This window comes from Zeus faber (genome assembly GCF_960531495.2).
Source record: "Zeus faber genome assembly, chromosome: 18".
NCBI classification, from domain to species: Eukaryota; Metazoa; Chordata; class Actinopteri; order Zeiformes; family Zeidae; genus Zeus; species Zeus faber.
The window spans coordinates 15,996,286-16,018,668 of NC_137210.1; the positions used below are offsets into that span (position 1 = coordinate 15,996,286).

Consider the following 22,383-nt stretch of genomic DNA (forward strand, 5'->3'; position numbering starts at 1 on the left):
TTACAGCCTGTATAGTGTGTCTCAGGTTAATGATACTCAGGCCGCCGTATGTTTACGCTGCTCACGGCGGCTTCGGCGTCCGCCTCGTCTGTTACAGGCTGTCATCATCGGCTACATAACACATGTATGTGCACACGTACACACAAGCATGTGCACAACAATTCAGACAAGGAACTTATCTGTCTGGACTGTTATCTGCAGTCTTTCATTATCTTGTCACCTGTACAGTTTGCCTCAATCACTTCTCTCGATCTACCTCGTCCTCACCTTTCTTCTCCTCCCCTCTGTCTCGCTGAGGATCTCTAGTTCTCTATCTGTTTTGACAAAACTGTGGGTGACGCCAGAGACCAGGCGCTGGCCCGATCTGCAGTAGTCTTATCCGTGACTTTCACTGTCAGACTTCTTCCATATTTTGGGATCATTTGAACATAGTGGGAGACCTATAACACGTTATATGTCAAGTTTGTCGTGCATCCATGTGTCAAAAAAGCTCTTACTTACGGATTTTTGCATTGGGAGTATTCGAACCGTACCCTACTTAAGCCTGGTTTTTGACCGATATTGATGCCAGATCCGGTTTGAGATCCTCCCCGGTTTGAGACGCTGTTATTAATAAGGGCGCTAGCAACACACACCAAATTGAGTCAGTATCCGAGGCTCTTCCCTCTGAGATCATGCTCGCATTATGAGAGCCAGATGTGAAGGTGCAATGTGCAATCCGCGCTGTCGCTCAGTGCTACGATCTGGCTGCGGTGCACCCTTCCTCCGACACCTTGCTGTCTCCCTGGCTGTTAAATTCACACACACTTCAACTTCAGATCCCAGGTGCTGTTAGCTGGAACTGCTGAGAGGCAGCACCACTTATAGCCATCTAATGGTCTCTCTATCTCTGTAGTGCACATGCACCACCCAGCCTTATCAATTACACCTCAGCAGTCTGCAGCCTGGAAAGATTTCACAGCCACTTGGCCATGATGTGCAAAACATGTATAGCCTCAGAGAAAAATCTGCTCTTATGGATTAGAAAAAAAGTCCACTTTGTAGTTTGCATATATAGACAACTGGACGTCATTAATGGTGTTTTGTAGTTTCTTTGACAGTATTTTTGTATTTGTACAGTATGCTATTTCACTAACAGAAGATAATATGTTACCAGTAAACCAGTGTTATATCTTTTCTTCAAATTTAAATCATAGAATGCTCAGATGTGTATATCACCATACTTGTCTTGTGTAAACAAGAATAGAAAATGAGGAGAAAGGTTGGTTTGCTGTATATGACCTGTGCAGGCTGTCATGAGGCAATTATGAAATTATGGTGCTCATTAGGAAATGTTCTCTCTGGAGAGAAGGTAGAACTCCGTGTTTGTCTTGGTGTTCTGTGCACGTGCTAATCTCAGCAGCTAAACTAGGTTTAGAGGACTGTCTAGCCTCTGCTGTAGTTAATATATACCTCCCCAACTGCCTTTTCTTTTTTTCATCTGGGGCTATGAAAGAACATCATCCCAGTGTTTTGACAATGGCCTTGGTGCATAGATGTTACAATCTACTGGCTAACATACTGCCCCACCTGTCGGGATAGCTGTGTGCTGTTGTTACATCTGGTCAAATTGGTCAAATTGGTTAACTTAACCCAAGAGAGATATGGTCTAGTATCACTTACATTTTTGGTTGTTTTGCTTTCATTGAATGTGGCCTTTCATTTCCAAGTACTACATGTTTTACATTTGTTGGCCGTGCTACAAGGCGGTAAATAAATGTGTCTAGTAGTTTCCGTCAGACATTCAGACGTTCAGACGTCATATATGGTTACGAGGAATACAAAAGTAAAACTGTACCTTTTGCTTGTTCCACAGGTGAAGCCGAAGGTGATTGAGCCATTGGACTACGAGAATGTGCTGGTGCAGAGGAAGACCCAGATCCTCAGCGATGTCCTCCGAGATATGCTGCAGTTTCCACTGGAAGACTTCCAGGTGAGTTTCACAACGCGACCACCACCGGCACCACCACCCGGGGTTCAGCTACAACCAGGATCAGAGACCATGGAATTGTCATTTGAAGTACTAGTGCCGTGCCCGTTCAAATCACGCCTGTTCAGAACGGCCTGCATTGTAGGGGTGGGCCAATCGATACAACTGATACTTCTCTTTTTGAAGAGCAATTCTAGCGTCAATGTACCATCGGTCCATACCAAAAAAGGGATCTGTTCCTCTCAACATATTCCCTCATTTAAGCTTTCTTGGTGCCCATCACTGCGTGGTGAACAGGAGAACCCACGTTATGTCAACCCCCACACCCAACACCACATGCACCGTCCCGCTGCTGCACAGGGCGGAGCGACTCGCTGTTGGCTTGTTGATTTGAAGTTTGTTAATATTACATGTGTTGCGTGTCCAAATGGCACCCAACTCGACAAGCAACGTCCTTGGGTCTCCAGCGATACACCCACTAAATGTGAAGTAGATCGGATGAACTGTTGTCGGGATAATCAAAGGACATAAAGACAATGATTGGAGAGACAGAGAACAGAGAGTCCTTACTTTATAGTTCTATAGCTAGATCTTCATCCTGTTTAGTGACGTAGGTAGAACATGCTGTTGTAGTAGGGTTTGGCTTTACTGCTGTGACACTTCAATGGATTTTGCAAAAATTCTGCATTATGTGAGCTTTGTTCATAATAAAGTTAGAAATATTTCACAGCTGAACTGGGAACCTTGTCACCAATCGAAAGGCTTTTTGTACACGTATGACTTCCGTAACTTTACAGTTCAATGCCATGTCAAGTAGTGTTATCTTCCTCACATCCATTAAAGCCCCCTCCCACGTTCATGTTTTCTTTGTGTTTGTCGGGGCTTCGCAGTTTTTCCTTTTGGCTCAGGCCAAAAGGCCCTAATAGTTTTTTGGGCTGAGTCCAAAGAGTCTTTCCTTGTGTTTCCACCCTCCCACATTACAGTATATTGAACAGGTCAGGGGCCATCTGTTTAATTGGCTCATTCTGCTTTCTACTGTATGTTGTGACAGAGTAGAGGTTATCTGTAGCCCGACTCTGCAGGACATGCACTCTCTCTCTCTCTCTCTCTCTCTCTCAGATTTTCCACCGGCACAGCACAGTACCATAGATCTCCAGGGTGGAAACTCTGAAATGGAAATTTGGCCTATCACTGGCACTTCTGGTAGGAAACCAGTTTAAAAGATGCAGGAATGAGTCACGCTTTTCTTCCTCCAACCTTGCCCTGTCTCATGGTCTCGCAGTCCATAGGAGACGTTATGCACACAGAGCATTTTGTCACACTCCCTCCGTCGAGAGCTTTCTGTGTCACAAGCTATGAGGACTTTAACAACATTTGTCACGGAGTGACCGCTTGAACAAGTATTACAACGGTCATCTACGTTATAAAGTGAGATTACTTCTTGATAATCATTACACTGGATCTAGAAAATAAACACCAAGTAGGAACCCAAAATGTCTTTTCTAACCTACACTCTAATCCATTTCCAATCAATTCTGCGCAAAGTCTCCTTTGTGAGAATTGAGGGGACGCGTTTGAGAATGGTGGAAGTGAATTCAAATGACTGTGGGTAAAAGGGAAGGAAGTGATCTGTTGCTAAGTTTGAGCTGGACGCCAGATTAAGACTCTCCTTACTAGTTGTCAGGGGAGCTCAGAGTTTTTGTCACGGCCCAGCAGCTGGGGCGCTCAGCGGCGGCCTTGACTGGGCCTCCCCTTGTGTTACACCGTTCAAGTGTGCGTCTCTGACACAAACGCTGCGTTGTCAGGGGGGCAACAGGTGATTTGGCCACAGGGTGATAAAATAACATGGGAGAAAAAATAACATGGGAGAAACGTTGACTGAACGTAACATCTGTTTAGGGCTGTTTGAGTTCTTGTTCAAGCGAGCGTTTAATCTGCTTATGTCAAGACCTTCCGATGGCTGCCAAGAGGTGCTGTTGGCGCTCACACACTGAGATACGGACACATGACTAATAGTACAGTGGCGACCGTGCTTAATCTAAACAAAAGAAAGGCAGACACAGCAGCTTTAGCTGGAGTGCCTGTCTCAGGTTTTTCCTCATACGGTGTATAATCCTTTTTTTTGGGCAATAGCTTAGCTTAACCACTTTCGCAGTGATACCCAAACTCCTTTTCAGTGAAGGGCCAAGATATAAAATGGTACGTTGATCTTAAAGCAGTACTACTTTTTTACCTTTCACATAACAGCTTCTGAATCATTTTGATTGTACACTGACTTGTAATATGGAGAATGGCACCTCTTTCACCCCTGGCGCTCTCACTTTCATTGTGGCACAAGGTTGTTTCACCCTCTGACTCCCGCGTGCGAGCCGATCTGCTGGGCCGAGCACATCTGGTACCTTCACCGGTAGCAGGGGGCTGATCCCCACGCCCTCTCTCCCCATGGCTCTGGGGGGAGGCTCCGGGGGAGCCATGGACTGAGTGCTCGCTGAAGCAGTGAGGTCCGTGCAAGGGCCGCTGTAACCTTGGTGTACATCATATCCTGGGTGTACATCATATTTGCGTTTGTAACTCAAGCTGCTTTCACACATGCACTGCAACCCTGAAATGATCCGGACATAACCCGGATGAGCTGTATCTGTCAACGCAAATGTCGGAATCATTTGACCTGGACATTCCCCGGACTTTACCCAGCCAGCACCCCAGTACAAAGTGTGTGTAATGTCCGATTGAGTGGTATGTGTGAACAGAGCAGGCAATTGTCCTGATCATTCACAGCAAGGCAGGGGGCGTGTCGCGTGTTGATGACGTAGCCTTGTCCGCCATCTTGAGTCTGCTATAAAACTCTGCAGCGTCATTGTGTCACGTCCTGCCTCCTGCACGCTCCGACCAGTCTCCGCCCCTCGACTAAACCAAACTGATTGACACGGACAATCTGTGTGAAAGGGCAGCTCCGGACATTGCCCGAAGTGCATGTGTGTAAGCAGCTATAGACTGTTATTGAAACATGACTGATAAGGATCAAATTTGTTCAGTAAAATAAATGACTTTTGGACACCGACAGTGGTGTAAAAATGCAATTGCACGACGAAACTGTATGGGCGCCAAACACCAAAAGTTACATAATGCTGCTTAAAGATTTAGTCCTGTTCTATTTTTCATAAAAAAAGAGGGATTGAAGAGTGTTTTTCACCATGAACAAATCAAATTTGTCGTAAAGGACAAGTGAAGACACACATTGCCTAATAATACCCATTTCTTGTATATATGTTTTATTAACATTTCTGCATAACAAAGAAATATATATGATTTCCCTCTTTGCCAAATTAAAGGTTCTGGTGGGACAAAAATGGTGTCTCGTCTTGTGCCCCACTGATCAGCAAAAAGCCTCTCATTGGGACCTTTTTTGATCAAATAATTTCAAATAGAACAGGGCCTTAGGTGTCTTGGGAAAATCTTAAAGGGTGTGTTTAGGTTATGTCCATCTGGTTTTGATTATTTAGCACATGGGTCGCCATGCACAATTCTCTATATATCTTCACTTCTTCCAAGGAAATTTGTCCCGGATTACTAAAAATGGGATCCACCAACGACCCACTGACATTTTCAAGCTAAGCTGCACACTTTGCTTGCCGCAAAAGCCTATGTATAGTTCAGGAAGGGCTGCCTCAGGAATGTACTGACAATGTTCCTCTTGCTTTATTGGACCCGCTTCTCATGTTGCATGGTGGTTTTGATAACACCACATTCTGTATGCCCTCAAAGTTTACTTCGGGAAATGTGAGAGAAAACTTCAACTGCGGTGGTAATATCTACCCCAGAAGCCCACGTGTGCAATCTGGCACAGTGTGCTGTGTGTATGGGTTCAGAAGGGGTTCAGGATACAGAATTGAATTACCAGTAAAATGACAGAATGGCAGTGATATGGCCCGTGTTGCACCAAATGCTCCCCGTGGGTTGTTTTCACTCGAGAGCCCCACGGTTTTCCACAGCGACTCTATAGCGTTAGTTAAATGCTTCCTGCTGCCCGCTTCCCAGTCCCCCCTCCTTTACCTCCATGGCTGTTTGTTTCTCTTGCTTAGACTATAGAGATTACCATCTCGCTGCAGGAAACCTGGCTGGAGCATAGGAAGGGGAGACCTCAGGTTCACAAATAAAAGCGCTCCAGTGTATTTGTTGTAGTTGACGCGGGCCGGTACACAGTCCAACGCCGAATGGAAGGTCATCTGGAAGATCTGGGAGGGGATGCAAATTAGGCAGTATTCCCCTGGACATTGGTGCAGCGATCATAATAATGACATTAATTACTGCTCCAGTTTACCCTCAGTGTTGTTATTCTCCTCAAATGTAATCTCTCTTGTGATAAATTGCCCATACCCTCAGGCATTTAGGCCAGGCTTCCATTTCTTTTTCCCACTTTACATATTTCAGTTGGGCAAGCCGCATAATCTTTTTGTATTTATATTTTCCTAAAATGCCAGTGGCAATAACAACATTTTTGGTAATTCTTTTTGTATTCTAAGATGAGAGCCACAACGAGTCCTTTGAGGACTAAATAGTGATGTTGGCTGTGTCCGTTTAGGTTAATTAGAGCTGCAGCATGCAGAGCCCTTCTGTAAAATCTTCCTTTCTGAAGAACTAATGACTAAAGCAGACCAATGGCTTGAGTTCCCCAGGAAAGAGCTCCTGAGATTTTTTTTGCTGTCTTGAAATACTCACTTTTGCACCATTGCCCTATTCTTAAAATATTCTTTACTGGAAGTTAGGTACCATTTTTGCATCTCTATTATGATTTACCGTTGGAGCCAGTCCAGTGGAGTTTTTTTAGAGGACGTGAGTCAAGGGGAGAGGATGAGGTTTGTTATTGTTTGGTTATATTTTTTGCTGCAACTTGTTTCTTTAAGAGTAATGTGAGGCAAGCGTTCTCTCCTGGAGTCTTTGAGGTGCTATTTATGTTCTGTTCTTGTTCTTTAGAGTAAATGTTCTGCTATCGAATCGCCACGGGGTGGATGTTTTACCAGGAGGGGGATATCGATCAAAGTAAAATAGCGAAGGCTAAACGGGAATCACAAAATAACGTGGAGCTGGAGGTGATGCCTAAGTGAGATGAACTCTAATCTGAGTAGAACAACAGGTTTTCTTCACTTTTCTACTCATTCCACATAATCAAGACGCACAGTTTGTAGAGTCTTACCCAAGCCTCAGCTCAGTACAGTATGGTTTGTGCGCCTGTTATGACTGTGCCGTTAATGTACCGAATCTTAACGCCACAGCTTTGATCTTTGTATCGCCTCGGTGAAATGAACATGCGCCTGGAGTGCATGGAGAGGATGACATTAGAAAGTCTTGAAATAAAGCATTAGGTGCTGAGATGGTGAGTCCAGCTCCTCCGAGAGCCTCTGTACACCAGTGGCAGGCGGCCAGGCTCAGGGTGTGTCCCCCGGCGTCCGGGAGCTTAATATTTTGAAGGAGCATTCTGACTCCCTCACATTTTGCCCCCTTGAACCCTCACAAAGACATCGGTCCATTCTCTAGCGTGGAATAATATTTAGAAGAGCAACCGGTGCAACCGCGTCCAGCTGAGGCCACATGCTTCAGCGCTGGGAAAAAGGTGTTTTGGTTTGTAGGGAAGACGTCTTCCCTATTTTGCTTTCGTTTTATTGAACAAGTCTGTTGAAGATTGTAGTTTCAGAGCTTTATGCATTTGTCTTTGCTTTCGGTGGCTTAAATTCTTCATTGCCCCTTGTGTTACTTACAGATATCAACATTAAGACGCCATGGACGAACCGTCTACCCTACAGTGCCTGAAAATGCAGAGAAGGATGCCCAGAGTCTATTTGTCCAAGAGGTGAGTTGATTGGTTAAAATAGTAATAGGACCTCAAAACTAATCCTATACCCTTAAAAAAAGGTTTGCAGAGCCTTGCAGGCTGTTCATGACGCGTTTCTATATAAAGATGTTATTCTCAGTATTCACTGCAACTTCACTGCAGATGCAACTTGACTTGTCTCAGGTAGCAGAACATAAAGGCAGCAGTATACTGAGGGCAAAACAGAACTTTCTGAGTGGATTTGCATTGACTATACTGGCGACTCAATACGGTATGACGTGGGTACATGTTCACCTGTGATTCTTTTCTGTCAGGTCCTATTTGAAGCGTACTGACTATGTTAGGTGAACTGGAAACCTGTTAGACTCCCAAATTATTTCCTGATAGTTCATTTCATTTGTCCATAAAGCTTCCAGTATATGTTATATGTTGGTAGGTTTAATAACACTGTTTGTATTCTCTACATGCGTTTATACTGGTGTCTACCTTTTCTTAGTCTAAAATGTAATTTTGCGTTCCTTTTTTGCTTTGTCTTCTTTTAATGGGTCAACTTTGTTCTTGACAGCGGTCAGTGTGATTGGAAAATACATTTATCTTAAATGGAGTATTGCAGCTTTGGCCCTCACCTTCCGGGTTAAAGGTCGATTTCTTACTAACCCTGTGTCAAGTCATAAATAACGGTATTATGACATCACCTGCACAGCTGCAGAGATCAGCGCGCATTCAAACTCGCCTTATGAGACATTAACTTGCAAACGGCACATAATTCTATATAAAAGATACCAGCACACTGTTTGTATCACCCCTCGGCTTTAAACATTAAACAGATGTCTTGTTTCCAAGCAGGGGAGATAGAGATACAGCCCCTCCCAGTTTGGGCTGGTCAGAGCAGATACAAGCCAGAGGTGGAGTGTGGTCATACGTCTTAAAGTCGATTCCCTTCAAAGAAGAATGGCCAGAATATACTGTCTCTATTCTCTCCTTTTTCTTCTGGTACCAGATGGAGTCCTGGTAATAATGCACTGAAAAACAACCCCCTTTTTTTTTTTTTTTTTTTTTACATTATTCTGCATCAATTTTGTTGATAGTTGAGGCGTTGACATGCTCCCAAAAACAGAAGATTTAAAGCAATTTTGCGCTGTGGATGCACCTGCAGAACTACTAGGCCTATGCACTCTTTTTTAAATTCAAAATCATGTCATAGGCTTACGTTTCTTTTCTTTTTTTGTTCGGTTCTGATCCTTCCCTTCAAAGCCTCCTTTTTCTCCCTGACGACAAAAATCGGATTAAAGCACAAGCCTGCTATCAAACTCAGAACAGTTTCTAATCCATTGATTCTCATTATATTCCAATCAGTGCATCAAGACCTACAACTCGGATTGGCACGTTGTCAATTACAAGTATGAGGACTACTCTGGGGACTTCCGGCAACTTCCAAAGTAAGTTTCTTGCCGTTTGAGAGCTGTGGTTTCATGTCATGAAACTTCCGTCGGGCAAGTCGGAACAGCTGCCGTGTGTAGTTCATGGACGCCAGAGGCAGAGCGTCCAACTATAGCATGCACTCTTTACACATAGACATGTATATAGACAGGTGAGCACACACACGCACACACACACACACACACACACACACACACACACACACACACACACACACACACACACACACACACACATGCGCACACGCACACACGCACACACACACACACCATTTCACACCGAGACACACATCCTATTGCCTTTGTTCCTCAGTGACTAGTGAATCATGCTCTACAATCAGGAATGGGGAAACGCAGATATCATTCCAGTAATGATCCTCACAGCTTTACAACAATGGCGCACTTCCTTTTACCTTGCCACGTTTTGCCTCCAGCCGGTAAAGGAAACCCCCCTCGCTGCCGGGATGCTTCAGCTCAGTTGCTCTTCTCTACGTGGAATCGCTTTAACGGCTATTGTGTTGGAGCTGGCGCGACCTTGAGAGTGAAAGCGTGTTTGGCCCGGTTGATGACAAACCTGTGGATGTTATCCCAGGAAACCTGGAACAATAGAATTTGACTTTTAGACTTCTGGGTTTGCCCCCGACCCTCTCAGTGGAAGGTAGAAATGAATCCCTTCGTCGGGATGTTAAATAAAAGGTCTACCGATGATGCTTCTTGTATTTCCTTTTTCAAACCGGTTTCAAATCGGCCTTTCCTTGTGTTTTCACAGCAAAGTGTCCAGGCCGGATAAACTGGCCGTCCACGTTTTTGAGGTGGACGAAGACGTCGACAAGGACGAGGTGAGGAGTGTACTGGCACCGCCCGCAGGAAGAGTTTTATCTTTCTTGAGATACTAAGCCAGTAATCTACGGATGATAATCCAGACCAGTTTGAAAGCTTGAATCTTCCATGGTAGAACAGAAGAAACTTTCCTGTTGTCGATTTAAGTCGTTGAAAGCTTAAAGCAAATGTATCTCTGATCTATGCTGTTATCAGTATTGGCCAAGGAGGGGGACAAAGTTGGCTTTCCTGCTTCACTTGTAAAAAAAAAAAGTGTTGCGCTGACTTCATTTGTTGAATTTAAAACATCCATTAAGAGCGATTAGCCTAAAAACATTTTGTTGGCTCTCTCAAGCCTCTTTAACAAAAAAGGTTATTGCTTCCTGTTCTTTTAGGGTTATTTATTCCTTGTTCCTGCTCGGCACTAATCTGTGTGATTATGTGACTTGAGCGCTTGTATGCGGTAGCACAGTTAATTCTTACTATTTTGAAAGTTTTGCGATGAGTTGTTGATAATTTGGGGAATCTGCATTCCAAGCATGCGATCTACCAGGCTGTGAGGTCATACAAGACGTACGATGATGATGACAGACTGTCACTCAAACAGCGCCCCCTAAGGCCCGTAAAATGTGCCTAAATATCCGCTGAAATACAAAGCGCTCCTCCAAACCCTCTCTCCTCAGGACGAGGAAACCAATGCGATGGGAATAGGCTCGTTCCCTCCGACCGAGCGTGGTTTCATGCAGCTGTGATTGAGGAAAGTGGTTCTGGGAGCGGAGAAACGAAAGGTGGCCGCGGGTCAGGGCCCGTTCTGCTCAGCCTCACAGCCAACCTCACATCTGACACGGGAGGGGAGGGGGGGATGGGGGGGGGGGGGGGGGGCTATCGCCGCTAATGACCCGATCTCACCCAAAACAACCCTCGCTCAGCGCCCGCCGCCGTCAATGGCTTGTTGCTTGGAATCGTTCTTTCGAGCAGGGGGGCGGGGGTCTGTTTTGCGTCTTCGCTATGTGCTGAGATGAAAGAAAAGTGGCCGAACGCTCTTAAATTCTCAATATAAATCATTGAAACGATACCTCACAGCAGAGCGGTCGATTGTGGTTTTTGGAACACAGGGTTTCTCACTGTCTCGCTTTTTTTAACATTTATTTATTTATTTTTTGAATGCAACTGTTTGAACGCCTTTCACAACATTTTGGGGGAGCAAATTGGAGTTGAGGGAGAACGAAAAAGCAGTGATTTGTCAGCCTTGCCTCTCTGGCGATGGGCGCGCGTTGTCTAGACGATGATGAGAAGAAGCAGAAGCAGGCCCCCGAACCTTTCCAGATGCTCTTCAGATCCCCACCACCACCACCACCACCACCACCAAAAAAAAACAAAAAAACACTGGAAATATTCTAAACGACGCCAGCAGTTTTTACAACCCTTCTACTCATTGACTGAAGGAAAAGCACTAATGCTGCACAATAGATATTGAAAGCCCATATGCTGTTATTGGCATGTGCTCACCCTCATGCAGAGGCTTCCCGGGGGGCAGCCCCTCGCTGCAGCTCGCCAGAGGTGCGAAACCGAACGAGCCGTGACATTTCCTCTCGTTCAGCCCGAGGTGATCTGAACCAGGGCAGGACTTCCGACCTCAGCCCCCTCCCGTCTCTCCCATCGATGCCCCGATGGATTGGAGAGTGCCGCTTTCGTTTTTTTTTTTTTTTTTTATCTTTTAAAGGAGCTATTCATTTGTTTTGTGTAATGTCCTGAAGGCTTCTCGGGGTTTGGAGACGAACAGATCTATAGTATGTCACGCTGAGCTTCCAGTCATAAAACCCCGGCATCTAGGGACACATAACTTACTCAGTTTATCAGGGCTTTTGGCAGGATTTGTCAGACGTACCGCTGAAGTAATGTCTTGATGGTACTTTAAAATATGTCCGCGTCTTTAACATGTCTGATCTCACACCGTTGTTGTCCCCGTCCCGCAGGACACGGCCTCCCTCGGCTCCCAAAAAGGAGGAATAACGAAACATGGCTGGCTGTACAAAGGCAACATGAACAGTGCCATCAGCGTCACGATGAGGGTAAGAGACCGATGATGCCTACAGCGTCATTAAATAAATACTGAATTCACTTTACCGGTTATGTAGAGAAATGGCGAGAGAAATGGTAGAGAGATGACCTCTAGCACTGACAAGATGAAGAATGATGAGGTGGAGGGAGAGCGGGTCCTCTCGTAATCTGAAGGTTGCAGGTTCGATCCCCGGCCCTTCCTGCCAGGGTGCTGTAGTGTCCTTGAGCAAGACCCTAAACCCCCTAATTTCTCCTGATGCCCATCCTAAATGATGATGTAAAGAGTGCTGTGTCCTTGATATAAACCGTTATGAAAAGGGATTATTAAGCATGTTGGATTTAGCTGTTTTTCCTCTCATTGTATTATCTTGCCTCTCCTCCTCCAATTATTCCATTGGGAATTTTGTCCTCCTCTCACTGTTTCTCAGTCTTTCAAGAGGAGGTATTTCCATCTCGCTCAACTCGGGGACGGCTCGTACAACCTCAACTTCTACAAGGACGAGAAGATCTCCAAGGAGCCAAAAGGCACCATTTTCCTGGACTCCTGCATGGGCGTTGTTCAGGTACAGCCTCGGAATTGCTAATGTGACCTCCGGCAAACCCGAGCGAAAAGATTGTCATGCTAATATATGACTGCAAAGCTATTCTCTCAAAAAATTCAACTTTCTGTGGGTTTGGTTTAAACAAAAAAAAAAAAAAGTTGATGGAATTCAAGATAAATTTCAACCCAAATTGCACCAGAAACCAATGACCGCCGCCAAGATTTCTTTTGCGCCTTTATCGATACAAGCCTGTTTCATCCTTCGTTGCGCAACCTGAGACCTTTCCGCTGCATGAACCCAGGTCACACTGTGACTGCTGACTCTTAGCTTCTGCCGCTGGATCAATACCAGATGCCGCCAGATGTATAGACCTGGAGACGAGATGGAGAAAATCGCTATCTGTCTATCACCCGCACGGATGGAAAGGTCGTGGTTTGCGCTGGCCTGGCGTTCAGATGTTGTCAATGAGATATATCCGTCATAGGAAATGTTGGGGAAATGGAGGGCGGAGCGTACAGCTCGTCTTTGGCACCATTATCATAGCAGATGTCGATGAATGGGGTTTCTTTTTTTACCACTGATTAATATACAGAGCCATTACTTGCTCTCTCACATGGGCCAGCCGGGGTGCCGGAGATGATAGCAGCATTAGAGAACGGACAATCATGACTGTTTTGATCATAGTTCCACTGTGATCTCTATACATACAGTACAGACCGGTATTGGAAGTTTGGACTAAATCGTATCTCACAATACAAATCCGGAGACCTGATGGGGTCCGCGGCCTAATGCGTATGAAACGGAGGGTCCTTGATGTGAAAAAGATTTGAGTTCATTCATTCATACTACTCAGCGGCGTGGCACCGGCCACACAGCGGAGTGGCCCCTGGTCTTTTACCTTGAGGTTACACGTCATGTTGCAATAACTTTTCATTAAATTTCCACCGCAGCGGGCGCTCTACCGTTTGTGTGGATCTGCAGCTGATTAACTTAACAGTCGTATTATTTCGGGGGTGATCTCACACTCGGCCTCGGGCTGCTTACACAAACTTTGCCGTTTGTTAAAAAACGCACCCTTAACCGCATGGGCGCACACCCAACGCCAATTATCGCCATTGCTATTTGCGTCTGTTTTTCACACAGTCTGTCTGTCTCTCTCTCTCTTTCTCTCTCTCTCTCTCTCTCTCTTTGTAATTACGCATGTGCAAAACGCACGGACGCAAATATAGGCACGTAAACACGCGCGTAAATGTAACACGCAGAAAATACATGCAAATGCACAAGCAGCTGGCACAGTCGGCTGCTCACGGGGCCAGATCTTGGTTTTTTTTGCCACGGCCAGAGGTTTTATCTCCCCGGCTCGCCCAGATACCTCCAGCCATTTCCCTCGTAGACCTCTCCAAATAAGCCCGATGTCCCCTGTTTTTTGGAACAGAAACGGGGGATATCTGTTTCTGTTTCTGTTGGGGTTCGGTGGTTCTGAACCCCAAGTGCTGCTGGTTTTCATCGGAGCGGGGATCGGTTGAGATCCTGGAAAAAGGTCTGAATGATTAATTCATTGAATGTTTAATGATTAAATATTTGAACCACACGCTCTGTTATCTATTGTCGAACTTGTTTTTTATTGTTTAATAATTGCCTCATACAGTCCTGTTTATTGTTTCACAACAATTGGATGAATCAAAAACATGTATTAAATCTTCCCCCTTTTCTTTCTTTCTTTCTTTCTTTCCTCCCATCTCTTTGTCTTCATAACAAACTGGGTTGGTACGGATTCGCAGACCAACTCGCTTGCTTAGCCTTGGTCCCAGTAAAGTTGCGAAAGAGGCCTCACAAAATTCAACGGTCGAACGGCACTCAGGGAGATGAGTTTTATCTGTTTTGTGACTTTGTAGTTCACATTTCACGGATGATTTTTATTTTTTTCTCACTGTTTTATTTAGACAAGTCAGGATAAGTCTTCCTGGCTGCTGTGCAGTTATTATTATGATGATTCCCTTGTTGATGACTCCTCCGCGATTCTTGTCCACGAACACCCCCGTGAAGCCGTTTTGGTGTTTACTCAGTTCGCCTGGAGCTAATGATTCTCCCTCCCAGACACTTCCCTCGGCGCTGTTTCCACAAGTCTGTGATAACCACGACAACCATCCCAGCGGCCGCCCCCGTCTCTCTGATAGAAAGGTCGTGAATATTTGATCGAAAACACAAATAGCGACGCGTCTCCGACGCCGGCAGACGAACGCGTCTCCGCAACCGCGCTCGGCTAGAGATCCGCTGAGGCCGCAGCCGGACTTGGACGGAGCTCCATCCTAGTTGATTGGAGGTCAAAGTTTAACCCCTCCGGCTCCGGCTTGGTTCTCTTGGCTCAGCTCAGCAGCTCGGGTCTCTTTAGTAACTCCGCTGTCAGTCCTGGCAGAGGCTTCTTCTCGCACATATGGAAATACTCTCTCTCCCTCCCCGTCTCGTCTCCACGGCGGAGAAATTAAATCCATCTCAGGCTGTGACCAGCCTTTTCCAAATTTTATTGCTAAATACAGAAGTGTTGGAAATGATGTGCGCACAGATATATTGGACAATTTTACTTTGCTTTCCTTGTTGTGTCTGAGCACAAAACGTGATTTTCATATGATCTTTGGTGAATGATCTAGCAATGCCTCACTCTGAGGATTATTATGTGCACTTATTGAGGCGGATTATATAACAACAAATCGATAACACTTAAGCGTCTGCTGCTTTCGGGAGGCCTTTGTCGATTTTTTTGCCCGTGAATTTGGAACATCGTCCTTACTTTGCCACACTCGCGGTGTGAAATGTGGAAAACGTGAAAACCGAGATTATCAATCATGCAATACCTGGCACGGACGCGACCTCCCAACTTTCAATAACAGAGCTCTCAGATATTTCTGGCCCTCGTGTCGTTTATTTAGAACTGTTGTCCACACGAGTGTGTGGTCCCCCACATTTTCGATGAAAGCCGCACACTCCTAATTTGCCAAAATCCAGTAAAGACCTCAAAATCTCACCAGCTTTCATTTTCAGCTTTATTATTATTATTATTATTTTTTTTTCTCTCGCTGCAGAACAACAAAGTGCGGCGCTTCGCCTTCGAGCTGAAGATGCAGGACAAGAGCACGTACCTGCTGGCGTCCGACAGCGAGGGAGAGATGGAGGACTGGATCAGCACACTCAACAAGATCCTGCACAGCAGCTTCGAGATCGCCATGCAGGAGAAGAGGAACGGGGATATCCACGATGGTGTGTGTGTGTGTGTCTGTTTTCTCTCTTTTTTTTTAAATTTTCATCTGGAGGTTTGCCAGATGCGGTGAGAGTAACATGAAGGATGAAGGGGAATTTAAATGGCGTTTCTCTGTTTGGTATCAAAACATTGTCTCCCTCTCGCTTATTTAAAAAAGGACATTGATATACTGATTTTTCCCCCCAGCAACACCCAATGCATCAAATATGTGGATATACAACTCTTTCATTTAGGAATTAGGATGTGTATACAGTAAATGTTGTCTGGGAGGGAGGATGATTTAGGCGGCTCCATCCAGGTTTTAAAGGTAACTGGTGCATTAAGCAGAGCAGCTCATCATTAAGGCTTATTTTAATTTGACATGGGTGTACGTTACTCGGCTTGTTTATCAAACTCTTTGAGTTGTTCGTCCACACCTATATCAATTACCGGTGCCTCGATTCTCCTGCTATTTTGTTTTTCCTCCTGGCTTTCTCTGTTTTGGTTTTTGCCGATGCGGTGCGAGACCACCCAGGTTTTTTAATACTCACCTCCTCTCTCTTAGGAAGCGCGTTGCCAGGGGGAAGGAGGTTCGGTGCTTCCGCACAAAGAGCCGCACTAATCTTTCTCAACTCCTCGGCTTTATGAATTGTCTTATAAACACAGGGGGAAGAAAAAAAAACAACAACTCAGGGATCCGAGCATCTAATCTCCTTCTGATTCTTGGTCATGACTGATCCCTGCGTCGCTGTCGAATCACTGTTCATATCAAATCCTTAATGTCAGTGTGATATTAAGGTTGTGTTTCTCCGTGGCTGTGTTGACTTATTACTCATTTTCTGTCTTCCAGATGATGACATGGCAAAGTCAGACAGTTCTTCTGGAAGCATGGACAGCTTTCAGGTAGTTATTACTGTTAATAATAGTATAATAACTAATAATTACAGTATAATATTTAAATGAACAATAATGATGATGATGATGATGATGATAACCAATACATAATAACAAAAATAAAATAATGAATAATAAAATATGGTGAAAAAATAAATACAGATCAAATTGATTATTATTATTATTATTATTATTATTATTATTAATAATAATAATAATAATAATAATAATAATAATAATAATAATAAAATGCCACGATAAAAGGAGATATAGAACTACTCCATAAGGCACATTGACATCCCTAAATGGGCTGTTTTCCCATAATTTGTTTAGGGAATAGGTTTACTATTTTTCAAGCCAGACATTAAAATGTTGGTTCCCATCATTCCCATCATCCCATCTGTTCACAGTACAATTCACAGAAGGCTTTACTATGGATAAACTTAATTCAACTAATAAGGCCTGTGTCAAAAAAAGGTGAATCCATCCTTTAGAAAAACACAAAATAGTATTCCTACACTTCCTCATGTTGTTGTTTTATGAAAAAAAAAGTATTTAACATTTGTTGAGACAGGAAGTCTTATTGAGACACGCGGTCTCTTTTTCAACGAGACCTTGTCAAGACAACAGCAGCAATAAAACACAAAATTACGGACAGACTGGACATTCAATACAGAGACAAAATAGAACACAATTGATAATAGTGATAATTGGCAAAGTGGTTATCCTATTTTAAATTCTATATACAAGAGCAAAGCCCCACAGATGCTCTCTCCCTATTTCTAAAAAGTAGTTTAAAATCCCTGAGGAGAATCATGAATGACAGCTTCAGATCCTGCTGTAGCGTGTTCCAGGTTGAGGGGGCAGCGTAGGAGAAGGCCTTTCTACCAAACTGTGTACGGACTGAGGGGGATGGAGGGAGTTATGAAGCCCTGGGAGCGTAGGCTATAGCAGCACTGTTTACACGAAATGTAAGTGAAGAAGTAGGTGGGCGGCAATCCAAGGATGGATTCATATACGAATTTATACCAGTGCAAAGCTTTGCGCATGGATAATGACCAGTTGACCAAAGTTCAAGCACGCTGTACTTGTACGAGCGCAATGGTGTGTGAGGAGTTTACAGTCGGTTATGAATCTCAGGACATCTGTTGTGATAGACGGCGTCCAACAGATGAAGAGAGCGAGCTGAGGCATTCGTGTACAAAACATCCCCAGAGTCCAAGAGAGCCAGACAACTGGCAACAACAAGAAGGCTTTCATCAGTTGTGATGCCGAAATATTTGTAGGTGGTCCCAGTTTCAATAGGAGTCCCTTGTAAAGACATGATGCAGGGAAGAACAGCTGGCACCGTCGTTTTGTTAAAAAAAAACATGTTCTTGGTTTTTCTGCGTTTAACACCAGTCTGAGGTGGAACAGGTGCCACTGAATAGTGTCAAAATGCAGACTGCAGATGTTCAAATGCCATGGCAACAGTGCTCGCACAACAATATACAATAGTATCATTGGCATAAAGATGGACAGATGCATTAATATTTTGGTGAAAAGGTTGGGTCCTAAAACCGAACCTTGTGGCACACCTTTGGTGACATTAAGAAAGCTGTAGGAAAGACCACTGAACTGCACACATTGCTTACAGTTGGAGAAGTAATTTAAGAACCAACCAACAGCTTGGTCTTATAGGCCTATATCTGATCTGTCATAAAATTCCATGCCCAACAGTATCAAATGCCTTAGACAAATTAATAAAAAGGCCAGTACAATTGTTATTGGCGTCCATGGTTTCCACAATATAATTTACTACTTTCTTGGCAGCAGTTACTATGCTGTGTTGCTTCCTAAAACCAGACTGGGGAGGCGATAAAATGAGAACCCCCTCCCCTTCATATGGTGATAAACTAAAGCCTTAAATGTACATTAAATTCATATACTGAATGGAACATCTATAGTTTGGGATTCAAGTTCATCAAACCATAAAACGACATCTGCTTTGATACGTTCATTGTCGTAAATCTTTGCATCTGCTGTTATGGAACTCTGGTCTGGAAGGAAACCAGTGGGTTGTGCTGTTTGTGCTGGAAAAAGCTGACCTCCACCACTGGACCTGTCTGCCCGGTCTCCATCAGCTTGAAACCTGATTTCCAGACGCACACAGACTACCGCAGTTGTCCCGACGATAATATCATTTGATCGCTGATTATTTTCACTGTCGTGCAAGGCCACGGCCTGGCTGGATGTAAAATAAATACCACAATAAATAATAAAATACCTCTCCGCAGAGCACGCGAGACATTGAATCCAAGATGAGGAATGAAACCAGACTGAAGCTGTTCATTCTGGACCCCGACACGCAGGTAACAGATAGTAAAACACAGAATCCATCTAAGCTCCACATGATAACGTGAAACCGAGTAGACCAGCACCTTTTCTTTCTTTTGTGTGTGTGTTATTTTACTCCCCACAGAAACTGGATTTCTCAGGAATTGAGCCGGACATCAAGCAGTTTGAGGAGAAGTTCGGGAAGCGCATCCTGGTGAACTGCAACGACCTGTCGTTCAACCTGCAGTGCTGCGTGGCCGAGAACGAGGAAGGACCCACCACCAACGTACGGCCGACACCGCTTTCTTTCCTTAGCCGCGATCCATCAAGTCCAATGTTATCTCCAATATCCTTCCCCCCCCGGTAACGATGTTAACGAAAGGAAGCGACGGCTTGTCGTGGCTTGTGTCGGTTGTCGTGGTAACTCAGAGCCAGAAGCTCGGCGGTGTTAGAAGGAGGAAGCGTTCCGCTGTCCCTCACAGGATCTATCTCAAAGACTCAACATAACATTACAGTATCGTAACTCATATATTCTCTTCGGTATTCTTCAAACGTTCTCTATGGGAAGGCCCCTTTTCTGCCACTCAGACCCCCTCATGCCTTCCTCTGCTTCTCCTCCGTCAGGTCGAACCGTTCTACGTTACCCTGTCGTTGTTCGACATCCAGAACAGCAGGAAGATCTCCTCGGATTTCCACGTGGACCTGAACCACCCGTCAGTCAGGGGCATGGTGCCCAGCTCCACCAGCCAGTACATGAACGGCGGCGGGGAGACGCAGCACGGTGGCCAACGGGTGGTTCACGGCCTACCAGAGGCCTCCTTGCAGTATCCCAGACAGGTGAACACGTCACGGCAGTCATTTCCAAATTTCAGCAAAAAAAAAAAATCATAAACATACTGTTTGGGCCATTTTAATGCTGAAAATTGCTGAAAAATCCCCTTTAACATGTTATTTCCTTCTTTTGTACAGAGAGTGATGCTTAGTCATGCTTAGAAAGTGAAATTTCTCTGTTAAAACAAACATACTTAAATCTCTCATGTTGGTTTACTTTACTTTATTTACTGCACATATACAGGCTGACCAGTAGAACAATTTCAGATTCAGATTCGATTTATTTGCCCTCTGCACAGGTACAGGGGCAGTACACGCACATTGGAATTCTTATGCGTCTCTCTCAGAGTCAACTTTGCAAACATAAAATGGTGATTAAAGGAGCTGTAATAAATATAACACTATATTGAGTTTAACAATGAAGAAATAACAGTATGGCACACAACAAATAAACACCATGTATACCTAAGAAATAAAATAAAATGGTTGCACGAAAAACAAAGGATTGGGCAAAGACTCTGTATGACAGAGATATCTGCTCTCCTCTCCATAGACGGTGATTTTTCTTTCACCAGCTCCCTGTGCGGTCACTCGTCCCCACCTTTGATTAGGCCAAGGATGGTCGTGTCATTTGCATATTTAATTATGAGAGCAGCCCTGGGGAGGGTTCCTGTGCTCATTGTGGGCTCAGCAGAGAGCTTTATTTCCCATCCTACCCACCTGCGGTCGGTCTGTAAGTAAATCCAAGATCCAGTTACCAGGTGGGCGCTGGCACTCCCAAGGTCGCATGCGTACATATGTTCTGTTAGTGTCCCAAGTGTTCCAGCGTAGAGTGAAGCGCCAGGGCCACCACGTCGTCCGCTGATCTGTTCGGGCGGTAGGCAAACTGGAGGATCCACCGTGTCTGGGACCACAGAGTTTGAGGAGTGGAGAACCAGGTTTTCCGGGCATTCGTGGCGACCACTGGCCTAAAGTCGTTCATTGTGGATGTTTTTTGACTTTTTAGGGACCGGTGCTATAAAGGAGGACTTGTAAGGACTGCTTCCTGTCTGAGAGAGATGTTAAAAATCGTCTGTGTACACACCTGCCAGCTGTTGAGCACAGTTCTTCAGAACACTTGGTGTGCAGTCTTGTGGTGTAGTCGGGCTGTAACAGGATTGCCAGGTGGTCTGGAAAAGAAAAGTAAAAGAAAAGAACCAGCAGTAGATTAAAAAGGGAAATTGCAAGCTAAATGTGCAGTAGAGACCAAATAACCCCAATTGAACCAAGCAGCATTAACATTATTTAAAACAAAAACTTCAATTAATCTTGAAATGTTACTATTAGTTAGTATCTTGAATTTAACATTAACATAAATCACTTGAAATTACGTTCAATAACTTGAATTGATCTAAAATGAAACAGATTTTTAATAACTTGAAAATAAAAAAATCTGTTTGTGTAAAATGAGTCTAAATCCCGTTCTGTTCCGTAGCTCTTACTGTAGCTTCTCAGTTCAGAGGCATAATATAACATCACTCAGCCCTTTTCATTTTCAGATCCTCAGTGTTATTTCACACTTGTTGCTGTAGACATTCAAGCCTCTCGACTGTTCTAAACGATGAGCAATAACACCTCCTTCCTCTCCTGCCAGACTTAGCCAGATCTTGCGCTGCGCTGATATCGATGCGCGGTATCAGGAAATGAACGTTTGCGTCTCACACTTCACATGTCCTGTCCCGGTGAACGCAGGGGGTCTTCTCGGTAACGTGTCCGCACCCAGATATCTTCCTGGTGGCTCGCGTGGAAAAGGTCCTCCAGGGGGGAATCGCCCACTGTGCCGAGCCCTACATGAAGAGTTCAGACTCCACCAAGGTATGGACCCAAACGCGCACATCTCGACTGCACACGTTCCCTCTTGCTCAGCAGATTCCTTCAGATCGTACCAGGCGAGCCAATCGTACCAGGCGAGCCAATCGTACCAGGCGAGCCAATCGTCTTCGCGAGAGGCGCCCGTCAGTTGCACAAATGTTCAACACAAACATTGGCTTTGGCTGCGCAAAATGGGGTTCAGGGGTTTCGTTGGCTCAGGATCGAAGTGTTTATGCGGTATTCAGTGTGTGTGTGTGTGTGTGTGTGTGTGTGTGTGTGTGTGTGTGTGTGTGGCTTTGTGTCGATAAGGGTTCGACTTGGCAACTGTTTTTGAACTTTGTGGGAGTGAAACTAAGAACCCTCACGTCCCAGAGTTTACAATAAGGCGGTTTCCCTTCTCCTCCACCAGGTGGCGCAGAAAGTGCTGAAAAACGCCAAGTTGGCGTGCGGTCGTTTGGGTCACTACCGGATGCCCTTTGCTTGGGCAGCAAGGTATAGCAGTATAAGACCTTGAACTCAGTATATCTAGTTAAAAATAAAGAACATTGGCATTGAATGAAGTATTTTTTAAGAGCTAGTTTTGGTACAGTACATTC

The 22,383-nt window shown here is 44.7% G+C and overlaps 1 protein-coding gene across 4 annotated transcripts in view; it reads left to right on the forward strand.

Moving 5' to 3' along the window:
- Positions 1-22,383, forward strand: part of LOC307244121 (dedicator of cytokinesis protein 9) — a 77,971-nt gene that overhangs the window by 31,795 nt on the left and 23,793 nt on the right. For all 4 annotated transcript variants that reach the window (XM_080019166.1, XM_080019164.1, XM_080019165.1 and 1 more), the window contains exons 2-14: positions 1,856-1,972; positions 7,728-7,817; positions 9,156-9,238; positions 10,008-10,077; positions 12,034-12,129; positions 12,547-12,681; positions 15,741-15,915; positions 16,746-16,798; positions 19,066-19,140; positions 19,251-19,391; positions 19,730-19,942; positions 21,668-21,790; positions 22,197-22,279. In XM_080019166.1, coding sequence (XP_079875292.1) covers positions 1,856-1,972; positions 7,728-7,817; positions 9,156-9,238; positions 10,008-10,077; positions 12,034-12,129; positions 12,547-12,681; positions 15,741-15,915; positions 16,746-16,798; positions 19,066-19,140; positions 19,251-19,391; positions 19,730-19,942; positions 21,668-21,790; positions 22,197-22,279 — 1,454 coding nt within the window. The remainder of the gene's footprint in view (positions 1-1,855; positions 1,973-7,727; positions 7,818-9,155; positions 9,239-10,007; positions 10,078-12,033; positions 12,130-12,546; positions 12,682-15,740; positions 15,916-16,745; positions 16,799-19,065; positions 19,141-19,250; positions 19,392-19,729; positions 19,943-21,667; positions 21,791-22,196; positions 22,280-22,383) is intronic.